Source organism: Gossypium raimondii, chromosome 7 (assembly GCF_025698545.1).
Source record: "Gossypium raimondii isolate GPD5lz chromosome 7, ASM2569854v1, whole genome shotgun sequence".
NCBI lineage: Eukaryota > Viridiplantae > Streptophyta > Magnoliopsida > Malvales > Malvaceae > Gossypium > Gossypium raimondii.
Window position 1 is genome coordinate 39,648,462 of NC_068571.1, and position 14,419 is coordinate 39,662,880.

The 14,419-nt window shown below is 34.3% G+C and overlaps 1 protein-coding gene across 2 annotated transcripts; it reads right to left on the reverse strand.

Annotated features, from left to right (window-relative positions):
* Window positions 1-1,965: 1,965 nt before the first annotated feature.
* LOC105791903 (ABC transporter G family member 31) lies at window positions 1,966-13,040 on the reverse strand. Of its 2 annotated transcripts, XM_012620209.2 has the most exons (24): window positions 12,607-13,040; window positions 12,277-12,397; window positions 12,072-12,160; window positions 11,904-11,991; window positions 11,400-11,562; window positions 9,847-9,923; window positions 9,251-9,395; window positions 8,631-8,932; window positions 8,260-8,541; window positions 7,681-7,997; window positions 7,440-7,600; window positions 7,214-7,317; window positions 6,968-7,124; window positions 6,803-6,865; window positions 6,564-6,691; window positions 6,122-6,454; window positions 5,705-5,995; window positions 5,515-5,598; window positions 4,080-4,213; window positions 3,769-3,996; window positions 3,422-3,593; window positions 3,256-3,343; window positions 2,753-2,919; window positions 1,966-2,364 (listed from the first exon to the last, which is right to left on the reverse strand). In XM_012620209.2, exons 1-24 carry the CDS (start codon window positions 12,960-12,962, stop codon window positions 2,098-2,100), a joined length of 4,317 nt encoding a protein of 1,438 aa, XP_012475663.1. In that variant the 5' UTR covers window positions 12,963-13,040; the 3' UTR covers window positions 1,966-2,097. The 2 variants fall into 2 exon arrangements, with proteins under 2 accessions (XP_012475663.1, XP_052489504.1); XM_052633544.1 differs by lacking the exon at window positions 12,607-13,040 and having other exon boundaries at window positions 12,072-12,147; window positions 12,277-12,333.
* Between the last annotated feature and the right edge of the window lie 1,379 nt (window positions 13,041-14,419).

Consider the following 14,419-nt stretch of genomic DNA (forward strand, 5'->3'; position numbering starts at 1 on the left):
GTATAATGGCATGTATAGGTTAATTTGGCCATTGATGGCATGTAAATGTTTTGTTGTGATTAGCCTTTTGAATGGCATATGTTTGATACATTTTGAGATATATATATATGTATATATATATATATATATATATATAAGTATATGGCCTTATCATGGTTGATATGTGTTTTGGTATAATTGATTGATGGTTAACTAATAAACTAATTATAACATGGCTTGAGTTGGTATAGATATGAATATATATATGTAAGTGATCAAATTGTTAAGCATGAATACTTGATTATATAAGATGATATGATATGCATAAGACTTGGTGTTGACTTGATTCAAATGTTTTATATTGGACTGAAAATGTGTTTAAGTGTTAATGTAGGTGGAGGACAAGTTTGGGTGAGAAATAAGGCTTGGAAATGGCCTTATTTTGTTCACACGGACAGAGACACGGGCGTGTGTCTCAGCCATGTGTGACATATGGCCTAGTACACGGGCGTGTGACTTGGCTGTGTGACCCAAGTCAGAGAATTACACGGCTACGGACACGGGTTGGGGCACGACAGTGTGCCCTATTTTGAATGCCCACATGGCCTAGCCATTTGGGCGGTTCACACGGCCTGGCCACATGGGCATGTGTCCCCTGCACTTAGAAAAGAAATTTGAGATTTTGCAAAAAATTCTTTGAGAACCCAGTTTAGTCCCGACTTGTTTCTAATGCATATTTTGGGCTTCGAGGGCTCGATTGAGGGACAATATAATTGATTTTGATTGGCTTCTAACATGATTGCTAAATACTATGAAATGCCTGCTATATGTTCTGTAAATTTTGGTGATGCTCCGTAACCCTGTTCCGGCGACAGATATGGGTTAGGGATGTTACACTTTGTTTATTGATTTTATGCATTACATGTTACATCATACGAATTCCACTCTTAGAGAACGTTTTCTTGTTATTTCTTGGAGTATATGATTCTATTAGAACCTATTTTGTTGGAAGAAAGTGGTGACTCAACCTTCCCAAATTGTTTATTTTGTAGATAAGTTTTTTCAGGATTAGCGAGAGGCGAATATGGTTTTCCAATGTGTAGAAAGTGCATCCTTTGGGTACCCTCCTCATCTATTGTATTAGATGAGATCTCCATCTAGCTGTTTTAAATGTAATATGGACACTTTTATCTCATCGGAATGGAACGTAGTTGTCTTGGTAGCTATTGTTCGCAGAGACCAGAGTCAGTTTATTAAAGGGCAAGCTATTATGCTGAATGCTACATCGGAACCAATTATTGTTAAAACTACGACCATTCAAGAGGCCCTCTCGTAGATTAAGTCTCTCTCTCTTTTTTGACAATGTAATGGTTGAGTTTAATTGCAAAGTAGCCATTGATGCTTTGTGTTCTCGTTGTCGTTAGTGTCATAATTTAGTCTTTTATTTCGAGACTTTAGTTTTGAAAGTATTTACAAGCTTTATCCTTTCATTGGACGTGTTGTAATGCAGATAAGGCCACTCACTATTATATGCTCATAATGTTATTTGGAACTCTCCTCCTTTTTTACTTAATTGTTTTCAATACGATTTTATATCTCTTTTTAATGTTTTTCGAGGGATTTAGGTCCAGGTGTAGGGAGGAGGCGTATTGGCTTGGATTTAAATTTCCCTCATTTATTGTGTCTTGGTTACTCTTTTTGTTTTGTTAATGTTGTTTACCATAAAAAAATACAAACATTACATGAATAGTCAAATTATTAAAGAATTTTAAGATATTATTGATAATTGAGTTTGACAATAATCAAGATGACAAGATACAATAAAGGCTGGCATGTTTATTACGTTCACCATCACAACCAACTTTTGTTGCTATAATTGATCAAAAAAGAAAAGAACTATAGTTGCTATATCAACAATAACAACAAAGCAATATTTGTTCTTTTTTTCTATGTTGTAATGAGTGGTTGAGTTATTTGCTAGCTTAATGACCACCAAATTTAAGTAGATATCATCGAAGAAGGTCGGCAACATACTAGCTTTTCATGAATTTGTTTGGTTTTTCCCACTTAAGAGGAAACCATCAACAAAATGAGACCATAGCTCTCAAATTCATCCTTCTATCTTTTTTGGAAGTTGAGAAATTTTACAGAGAAAGCAAAGACACCGAAAAATAAGATGCAAAAGCCGATTAGTACGGCCACCGCGGGTCCTGTTACATCGGGATCAATGCCGAAGACTGTTGATACATACTCTTTCACGGTGCCTTTAAATGTCGGTTCAACAATCATGGTTTCGACATCGCCAAGCTGAGAGCTGATAATACCCTTTAAAGTCCATGCAACAGGACAAATGTAGTAGAACCAGATCCACCATCCTGGAATTCTCTGCAGTCCAAATCAAAATGGTTCATTCCATGATTGGGAACCACACTTCCTAAATACCAACTCTTTATCAATAATTTACATAAATCAATTGATCTCTTATATGTCTATTTTTAGGAAATGGAGAAAGAGAAAAAGTTAAAAAAAAAAAACAGCAGGGATTATTTAACCATAGACCCAAATCAAAGGTTTGAATAGTGGTTTCCTTAACGTTTCCCTAGATACAAGTACTTTTGTGGATTATCGCCACATGTTTTATAAAAATAAAAGCCCTAATGCTCCCCTAACATTATAGAACAAATTAGCAACTTGTACCCAAAATACCTTGAAATGAGTAAGTTAGAAATATGAGATCAATAGTAGAATATGCAGAGAGCTTTGTACTACTTACTGGCTTTGGGATAAGAAAACCAGAGAGGAGATTCCAGAAAGAGTAAAAGGCAGAAGAGACGACAGCTGCCATATGTTGAGAAGGTGTGAGACCAACGGCCATCAAACCATAAAAGGTGAAATAGGTGAAGGTAAGGAACATGATGACAAGATAAAGGAAAAATTTACCTGCAATAAGAGAGAGATTCTTATAAGCAAAGTTGCATTTATTGTAGACAATTGGGTCACATATATTTCTAGTAATTAGTACCTACTACAATCAGATACTGGGTTCATGAAATACATATATTTTAATCAAAAGAAAGTCATGTTTGTTTCTTACTACATATGAAAGACAGTCACATTCATTCTCTAGCAAGCCAGAGTCCCTGGGAGTTGGTTCATTTGAGGGTAGGTAAATTGAAACAAAAACAAATAAAAGACGACTTAATTTAAAGAAATAGCAGGGCAACCATCACTCTATTACATAAAATGGCGTTGTTAAAGTGAAATAAGGAATCTTACTAGCTGTCCTTTCAAAATTAATCATGAAATATGTGATGACCCCAAACAAAATTGTTTGAGCAACAATGTATGGAAGCTCCACAAGGCCCTATTCCAAAAACAACCGAAGCGTGTGTTAGTACTTAATTTTTTAGGACAAAATAAACTGCATGCTAAAACTAATTACCTGGGCTGCAGCATAAGAAGTTGGAGCGTACAATCCTGCTGCTTTCTCTCTATAGAACACTGTTCTCTCAATAGATACAATTGGTTGTACTGAGGAAGCATTATTGATCCCAAGAAATAAGCATGCGGAATAAAGGGCACCCATAACCATAAACAAACCTTTAGTTGTATCCCTGTATAAACAATATGCACACCAAATGATTTAGTAGGTTTGTAGAACAATGGCAGAAAATGACATCATAAACATGCATGATGAAAATTAGAGGTCAAATGAACAATGATTTTGTTTAAGCCATTTTCGAGTATTTGGACTTCAGCACAAAACATAAAGTAACCAACATTACTTGCCTTTTGTTACCAACATCCCAATAAACGGAGCCTAATAGTAATGCGCACACCGTCGTAAAAACCAGTCTCACCAAGTTGTAACGAGGACTTCTCCAATACACAAGGTTTTGCTTCTTGAGGCAAATTAGGAACTGAGACAGTTGGTCTTGTGAATATACGGAAGGAAATTTTAATGGTTGTGAACCAGGAGGAGGAACACTCAAACGCGTAATGGAACCTTCCACTTCCCTGTAACGTGGATATCAAAATGTCTACTTATGCAGCTTGAGAGCAAGTTAAACCGATTAGTAACATGACAACACAATAATTACCTATACTCTGCAGAATTTGTGTATATATCTGCGAAATCTCTACCAATTCTCTGCTCTGCTACAGGGTTAGTAATCTCAAGCATCCACGTTGCTGGGTTGTATCCATCAGGAATAGAGGGAATGCCATCAATTCTCTATTAGAGTAAAGAAATATGAAGATATAAATAATCTCCATTCTGATAATTATTTTAATTTGTGAATATGTTGAAATCTCGTAAATACCTAAAGAAGTCTAAAGGAATGTGAATGCATATAGTTTCCTTAGTGCATTGTAGTTATAGTTTGCTTGATCTTAAACTTGCATGCTAACTACACTTTGAATGCTCCAGGTAGTCTGAAACCATACATAAAATGCCAACAATAGAGCTTGGCATTTGTGCCTAAATTGCATACTAATTACTCAAGTATTCTAGCCCATGACTTACAAACACGGACACGCAATACAAGTATGATATGATACGGACATGGCGATACATCTTTAAAAATTTGAGAGAAAATTATTCATTTTTCAAAAAATTCATTTTATTTTCCTTTCATTTTTCTGCCCTACCAACTAATGAATAGGTCTAATTTTTCAATATTTCTTACCAAACATGATTATGGAAAGAGAAATAGTATTTTCTATATAATTCTATTTTTCTACTTTTTCAATTTATTATCTTCTAATTTTCTTTTCACTCCTTCGAATAAAGTCTTAAAAGGGTAAGATTAGAAAATCCCTTTTTTCATTTTCATTTTCTTTTATTTTCATCATTTCATTTTTTTTCCTATCATTCTAATTTTCTAATTTTTCATCTTTCAAACCTACCAAAAAAAAAAAGCTTTAAATGGTAAAATTAAGAAGTTTTTGTTTTTGTTTTCCTTTTTCTTTCCTCTCTTTTCATCTATTTTCTTCGACCTAAAAATACTGTCGTTGTCATTGTCGACCACCATTAACGGTGTCAGAATAAATTTAAAACCAATAAAAGTAGATTTTAGGAAATCTTAATAATAAAGCGTAGACCAGGGTTTCAAACAAAAAATTTCTACCACTATTTTGATGCTTTCAGCCAGTTTCAACCACCAAAATCCCATGTACACACGTCTGTTGACCGTATCAGACCATGTTCAATTTTTTTTTCTGGTGTGTCCTGACATGTTCGGTACGTATTCTAGCATGTCTGTGTCAGACACTAATGCGAAATCGGTATGAGGGGATCTCCGGTGCGTACGTGCTTCATAGTTTCTAGATAGTATGCATTCTGGAACGAAGCCGAATAAAAATTTCAAATTTATCTTAAAGCAATGCACCTCGTGACATATCTATAGCATTTCGGTAAAGACTGACCTTCATTGTATTCTTGTAAATATGAAAAGTGAGTAATCAGTGTATCATTCTTACTTAGTTATGTTTTCTCTTCAGCACAATGATAGTAATAGTGAGAGTGTAAGTCACCTGGAAATAGTCTATCAAAATCTGCGAGCGCACTCCAAGTTTCCCTCCATATATAACCCGACCTCCTCGTTTCAAAAGCAGCAGCTAGATATGAAAATTTATAGGCAAACTTAGATGAAAAGCAAAGTATTATTTAAGCTTCTTAACCTAGCTATCGCAATGGCATTTAAAACATTATACTCAGATAAACCTCGTCGAATGCTTCAAAAATGTCAATACTGGGTTGATGAATAGTGCACACCACAGTTCTTCCAGTGTCAACAGTATTACGAACAGTTCTCATCACAATTGCTGCAGCCCGTGCATCAAGTCCAGATGTAGGCTCATCCATGAATATAATGGAAGGATTTGCAACAAGCTCCACCGCAATAGTTAAACGTTTTCTTTGCTCTGTTGATAAGCCACTGCTACCTGGTAAACCAACTATAGCGTTCCTTAGTGTATCAAGCTCTACCAAACGCATCACTTCTTCAACAAACTCCTATAGGTAAGTGTGCAAAAAAGAATATGAGAAATGCAGTGAAGTGAAAATATGAGAAATGCAGTGAAGTGAAACTAGACTAAGTACAAAACAAATATAAATTGCTGAAAGGATTATGCAGCTCACAATTTTCTGGTCTTTGCTAATTTCTTTGGGAAGACGAAGACTGGAGGAAAACCAGAGAGACTCCTCAACCGTGACTTGAGGAGAATGTATATCATTTTGCTCAACATATCCTGAAATTCTGGCAAATGTTTCCTGTACCTTTGGGTATCCTGATATCTTAATATCCCCTTCAATGTATCCACCGGTTTTCCTCCCGGAAAGCACGTCCATCAATGTAGTCTTTCCCGCTCCGCTGGACCCGACTAAGGCCGTAAGAACACCTGGAGTGAATACTCCACTAACATTTGAGAGGAGCTGCAATCTCGTTTCAGGTATGCCTTGTGCACTCATTTCCTGAGATATTGGATAAAAGGAAAACGGGGAAATTGAAAAGTGAGGCTTCACATCAGTAAAATATATACATAACTGCAAAAAAAAAAAAAAAAACACTAAAGAATCATACCACAGGCATATCCACAAAGTAATTGACATTATGAAAAGTCATTGCTAATGGTTCAAATGGAAGAATCATTCCCTTCTTACTGCTGCCCTGAGCAGATGAAGAATCTGATGTCAACTTTTCGCTTTCAACTGCAGAGAGATTTGAAATTTGTGAAGGAATTACCGCAATCCTTTAAAACAGGCATACGAGCCGTATATATGAAAATTAAGTTGATGCTCCATATATCAAATATGACTAACCATCCTTCCTAACAGAATTTTCTTCTGTCTCTTCAGGTACAATTGCCTTGCCTTTACTTAAAGCTGTCGTGAATAGAAAAACTATATAAGAGAATCTTTGGATACATGATGAAGTTTAGAGAAAGGAAGTTGTGAATGATTTTAATAATTTAAAGGATAACCCACGATTCAGGTAGGCTAGGGCCAGAGTCACGATGATGTTGAAAATCACAGCATAACCTATTAACACACCAACTCCAAGCCAATACCAATATTTAGCAGAAGGTAAACCATGTTGATGAAGCACATTGTATCCGATTGTATTGTTTCCAATAGCAGATATCTGAAACATGTCTCAACAATTACACGTCTAGCATATTAATCATTACTATAATAAACAGAAATTTGAAGAAAGCATGTTGATTAATGCACCTTTTTCCACCTTGTAGCTGTGAATTCATTAATGGAAACTGCTCTTTGCGCATACTGTAATGGTGACAGCCATGAAGCCCAAACCCACCATGGCTTAATTTGGTCTAAAAGAAAAAGAGTAAATCAATCAACTATATATATATATATATATATATTTCTTTTTGAAGAATCAGCAACAAAAATATTTTATCTTTAATTCCTAAATAAAATATATTAGACAACATACCTTTAGGTATAACAAATCCACCCAACAAAAATACAAGTAAAAGTGAAGCTGACCCAAAGGTATTTGCAACGACCAAATCTCGAGCAAGGGAAGCCAACATTCGAAATAGACTAACTGCCATTTGGTGTAATACAAATTGGGCGAACGTGAAGCGGAAAAATCTGAATCCAAAAACTAGAAATAATGAGAAGAAATTTCTGATAGCAAAAAACATCATGGGAGAGAGTGAAATAGGAGATACCTCCCAGCAGAAGGGGCAAAACCAACAGTGTAGTATAAAACACAAGACCATACTACAGCTTCAATAGCAGAGTAAGGTACACGAATACTCCAACTGACGACGGACCATATCCATGCAGGATGAAATAGATTATCTCGTTGTTTGTAAAATACTGGAAGCCGAAATATGAGAAGGGATAGCTCAGAAAATCCATTAAACATCATATGGACCACCCCGAAGAAAAGGCATGAGAGGTAGAGGTTGCCATTAATCTCATCTACCGGATGCAGTTTTGTTCTTAAAAAAATTGTGCTCGTGACAAAAGCCACAAATGCAACCTTAAACACGTAATGCATAAATTCAAAAGTGAAATACATGAGAAAAACTTCAAAACAAAAATTAATGACAAAAAAAAATCATAATATTTAGTCATGTATAATACACAGAAGTTTATTACTGAAAAATGAAAAAGCATAATACACAAAAGTTCTCACTTCATATATCATCGAACCATAGATGGTTAAGAATGTCAGTGTCAAATTATGATGTAAAGGTGATGGGTAAACATAACAAGCGTAGAAGTGGCAACCCAAAGCATACCTGGAATGTCCTGAAAATGTAAAGGAAACTCTGCCTTGTCATCAGTAGTTTTTCTCGCGCAAAGCAAGAATTCAAAAGCTCCCATCTTGATGCAGCATATTTTGTTCTGGCCAAAGCTGAAGGATGGCTTTGAGATTTATCATACGGTGCACTAAGTGTTGACTCCAGAGACTTCCCAAATCTGGAATTTTTAAATGCAATGGCCATTTCCGAAACGGGAATGAACACGTATGGCTTCGACGGATCAGCCCAATATTGAGCTTGATCTTTCTTAGAGGTCACCTGACGACAATGACGACGACAACAACAACTAGCTAGGTAAGTAACTAAAGAAGATCCAACCATATATGTACCTGTAAAGAAATGAATACCTCTTGAAGAAAATCTGCAACACCCTTTCGCGGTGGCAGTTTGAATCCTAATGACTCAAAGAATTCCAAAACTTTTCCTCGAGGGCCCTGATACACCATATATCCCTCGGATAACAACAATACATCATCAAATAGCTCATATGTCTCCGGTGCAGGCTGTAGCAGACCCATAAGTACAGTTGCTTCCATTAGATGAACAAAATTTCGCATACATTTTACTATTTGGAATGTTGTAGAGCTATCAAGTCCAGTGGATATTTCATCCATAAAAAGAGTTTTTCTCGGCCCAACAATCATTTCTCCTGCACGGGGACAGTGCAGACTATTATAATTTGATGCAAAGTAACAAAATAGTAATGCATCATCCAAACCATTATAGATGAAGTGGTTAAATGCAGTTGTCCTAGATTTGATCTTTGTACAACCTTTCATCATATCCTTTATTAAAAAAAAGCAAATGATAATCCTTAGTAATGCCTTCCATAAAAAAAATCGAATGATAATTTAAGTAATGTCTTCCATGAATTAATTAAAATTGTATCATAAGAGTTTAAACTAAACAAAAATAGAATCTTATTTGACAGAATTCAGTGATGACGAAATTGTATCAAGAGAGATACCTGTAGTAACTCTTTTCCTTTGGCCACCGGAGACACCCCTAAGCATATCATTTCCAACGAAAGTGTCTGAACATATGTCAAGACCAAGCACTTTTAAGACATAATCTGTTGAAATGCTATGTTTTTTACCCCCAATGGATGATGCCTGTGCAAAATCAAAGTAAAAGCAATAATGCAGTAAATAAATAAAGAATGTAACCAAAGACACCGATCTCTCATAATATATGTTGAGAGGTCGATTGGTTTCAGACGGCAACACTTCAAAATTTTTTTCGAAAAAGGTGGGACTATTGATCAAGGAGTAACATACATGGCCTTAAATGCCATATAAGACAAGGATTCAGACCCCTATCAAGTGTGAGATGCTCACATCCCTTTACTAGATAGTTGTGCGCCATGCATGACTCAATCTAATGAGACATTATCGCTTCGTGAATCCTATCATCAATTTGGATATTAGACAGAGTCGGATGAAAAAACTCAACCTAAGATAACAACGGATTTATTGAGGGGTCTGTGAGCCATGAGCGAATGACACTTGAAGAAAGGAGTCAACCTCCCTCGACAATATATATTGAGCATATTTTAAAGCTAACCTTCATGAAAGCATCAATTTCTGGGACTGGGCGTATATTCTTTTCCTTTTCTAGTTTGGTTAAATCTTTCATATACCCTATAAGTATAAATTAAGTAGAAGAGAAAAGTGGTGAGATAAAAACATAAATATCCTCAATACAAAAATATAAGTAAATCAATATCTTTCTAAACTAACATTATGTAAATCTTTAGACGGCCTGATTGACTTCATATTATCCAGCTAAATTATATACGCTGAGGTCAATTTCGTCATAATCGACATAAAAGAGAGTCGTGTATTTGCAGACCGCAATGCTGAAGAGGTAGGAATTGGGAAATTGGCATTAAGTTCAATCAAAATTTTTAAAAAATTTGAGAATATCTACTCATTTTAATGATTTTAAAAAAAAATTAGAAGCTTTAGAATTTACAAATATTTTAGAGTTTAATTAAAATTTTTAAAATTTTAGAAAACTTAATGAGATTCATAAAAATAAATTTAAAGGTATAATTAAAATTTTAAAATTTAAAATAAAATTTTAATTTCCCAAAATTTTGGGACTGAGGTCCTCCTTTAATGGAGTCAATGAAAGTAATTTTGATTGGTTTAAGGGTGGTCAAATTTTTTATAAAAAGAAATTAAGTGCATGTGTTTTTTTTTTTTACTCAATTAGGTTCTTAAATTATTAAAATGCATAAAAAGTCATTTGAACTTTAATAGTTGACCGTTAAAGTTTATTGTCCCTTATTTTTTTTAATTAAAGCCATCACGTGTTATCAAAAGAAGTATTTTATAATTTTTTTATAACTTTTATTGGTTTTTATTTTTATCATTTGTCACTACATGTCACGCTATGTTGCGACACGTGATGGCTTTAACTGAAAAAAAGTAGGGATCGTTAACTTTAACGGCTAAGGTTAAAGTTAATGGTTAAAGGGTCTTTTTGATGCATTTTATGATTTTTTTATGATTTTTATAAAATTTTACAATTATATATTTTACGATTTTTATAATTTTTTCTATTTTAATAAATTTTTAAATTTTTATTATAAGTTATAATTTTATAATTTTATTGATTTTTATATTTTTTAATAAATTTTTGTCATTATTGTGACGCGTGGTAATTTTAACTGAAAAAGTTAGAGACAATTAACTTTAATGGTCAACTATTAAAATTAACGATCAAAAGGGTTTTTGATAGATTTTAATAGTTTAAGTACTCAATTGCGTGAAAAAAAAGACACATTTAAAAAAAAATTGAAAACTTTTTATATCATTAAACAATATTGATTGAGTGAGTGCACGTTGGGTACCCAATATAAATAGAATGTTTGGGGGGGTTATTCTGTCAAGATTTACTTAGGCACTGTTCAATTTTACCATATTAACTAATGTACTAAACTTCATGATACCGATTGCCTGTTACCAAATTAATATATCATAGTATTTGAATTAATTTTGTACAAAAATATTTTTTAGACTGCTTTTAACCAAAACCTAAAGTTGAAAGTGTGAGTTAAAGTGAAATTTAAGTAAGTGACTAATATTTGGTGATATTGGAAGTAAACAAACCTGCCATGCCCTCACTTGCACCTTGACACCTAGCAGCAAAATCAAATGTTTCTCTAACAGTTAGCTCTGGTATGTGATTATCTGTTTGGCCAATGTATGCTGAAGTCCTTCTAACATAGAACTCGTCAAGTTTTGTGCCGTTGTATGTAATATCACCACTCACCTGCACAGCGTAAAATACAACTTTTTTTTTTTTTTTTTTTGTATTGACTAGAGCTTAAGAGTTAAGAGCTACTTCACGTTCCAACAGCCTTTGATTTATAATTTCATACATAAAAAAGGTTGGGTACACAGTCAAGCAGACCCAAATCGATACATGCAATTGCTTTGACCAGTGGCATTATACTTACGTCCTTTCACCAGGCGGTGTTCACGAATCACATGGGGAGAAAAGCAACTTGAAAGGTGACACGAAGTGATTCGTGAAAACGACGGGAACAGGTATGCAAATGAGTTACATCGTGTGATTTCCCCAAAAGTTGATGGAAAGCAAGCATGACTTACATTCAAGGATTTGCGATCAAGTTTCCCAGCAAGAGCTAAAAGCAAGGTGGATTTGCCCGATCCTGGTGGTCCTAAAAGCAACGTCATCCTAAAACAAGCAGCAAAGTAATGGGAAAACAAGATCATTTAAATTTGCGCCCTCATGTGAACCATAAATATTTACATTACCTTCCTGGTTTAATGATACCACTGATATCTTTCAAGATATGTAACTGGAATTTATTAGGACGTAAAACCCTCAAACCTGTTAAGACGTACTATCAAACAACATAATTGTGGTTATTAATAGAATATAAAAGAATACCAGAAATGAATCACAGATTTCACTTACAAAAATATGAAAGAAAAGAAAGATACGTAAAAGTTACCGAACCTCAAAGAAGTTACGAGCAACGTTGATTAAAGTAGGTAAAGCTCTTGACCCAATTTCTGCATTGGCATTGATGTTTAAGTTCTGGAACCTTACTTCAACCTTTGGCACCTCCATTCCAACTCTGCAAAATTTTATACTCATTTACATCTAATTACGTATATCCAAATTTAAAGCCCATCAACTCTACCTTGTTTTCTATTCAAGAACAAGTTTTCTTTTATTCTGCACCCCAGGCCAAAAATTACAACTCGTGATTTGTGAAGAAAAAGAAGTGAATACATCTTACTTAATAACAACAAATTAATTAAAACCACAACGAAAACGAATTACCTATCAAGGCGATCTTTAATAGCAGAGAGAAGCTTATAATTATCTTGATCATCACTAGCCAATGCTTTCTTTACAACTAGTTCCCTTCTAGCTCGATCTAGCCTAGTCACATCAATCGTCTCCGTACTTCCAGTTTCTCCGCCTCCTTCTACTCCTCCGCCTCCTACACTATGTTCAATCTCCGATGGAGTCCTTCTCAAAATCGCGAAGCGTCCTCTTTTCACCGAAGGCAACCGAGCGATCGCTTCCCATATAAGATCTTCCTCATCTTGCTCAACCACCTCTGCGTTCGACGGTCTATGAAATGACTCCTCATTGCCCGCCTCTACGTCGAGCTCAAAAGCATTCGATTGCATCCTACTTAATCTCTAATTTATTTTTATCTTTATTTTTGTGAAAAAAATACAGAAAGTGGTGAAGTTTTTAAGCTTTTTTATAGACAAGAGTTAGTTAAGAGCTTTAAAAGGAAGAACACACCTAAGCTGACCCGGGAATTTTGAAGATGTAATCAAATACCGAAACTACCCTTTTCAGTCAACACAAAAGATCAATAGGGGTAAAAGTGAGATTTCTCATCTTATACAAGCTTGCAAGTTCGTTGCGACTTTTAAGCACTTTTTTCTTTGTTTATTTCTTTTGCCCTATTCTTACGATCACATAACATAATTAACCGCTGCAAATGACACCGTGTTTTTTCCTCTCTCTTCTTTTGCATGTTTTTGAAAGAGAAAAAACTCAACTTCTATTGGATGGACTTTCATCTACAATACATTAATATCATCATCCATAACTTTTAAATAAATGTTTAAAATATATTTTTGTGTTTAAAATTAATATACAATAAAAAATAAATAATGAAACCTAAAGTTTAAAATTAACAATAAGACATTTGTAATATGTATGAAATTAAAATAAAAATTAGTTTAAATTGTGATTAAAAGAAAATTTAAATAAATAAATCATATTAAGAATATTAAATGCACTCTAATGGTTTATCATAGTATCATTAATTTACTAGTTTTATTAAAAATATAAAGAGACAAAAGTATTCTTATAAGAACATAATTTGTCTTAAAAGCTCGAATAGAGTTTCAACTACTCAACCTCCAACATAAACCTTTAAAAAGAAAATTCATGACCACAAAGACATTCCTTCAAACAAACAAACAAAAAAAAAAGGATTACTACCTTTAGAAGCATTGAAAAAAAATCCCCATCTCGATAATATTTGACTTTCTAGATTCGACTAGGAAGAGATTCCATATTAGCGACAAGATGCTAACATTGCTTGCCCAAACATTGCTAAATTAAAGGAGTTGAGATTTTGAAAACTCGTAACACCATGTTTTTTTAGGCACACAAAGCTTGTCACAAGAAACCCAATGAATACCTTTTATCATACTTGACCTCGAACACCTACAAAAAAGATTCGTCATTCTTTGGAGCTCATCGCAAATACCTAACGGTATCATGAAGACACTCATGCAATAAAATAGTAAAGCGTGGGCCATCATTTTAATAACGATCACTTTACTAGGCTTGGATAGTAGCTTATTCTTCCAACTGAAAACCTATTTAGTAAGATGATCTCGAATGAAAGAAAAGGCTTGCTTGTAACATTCCTAATACCTGACCCGATTGTCAAGTCAAGATATTGGAATGCTACATTTGTTGCCGAAGCAACGACAATTAATTTTAGTCCATTTTATCACTTCGTTCAAGTTATTAGGATAATTATACATTTTACAACATGTTTCAAACTCGTGTCCGAGTTCTGTACAAGTTGACGAAAACTCTTTTAATAGTCTAAGAT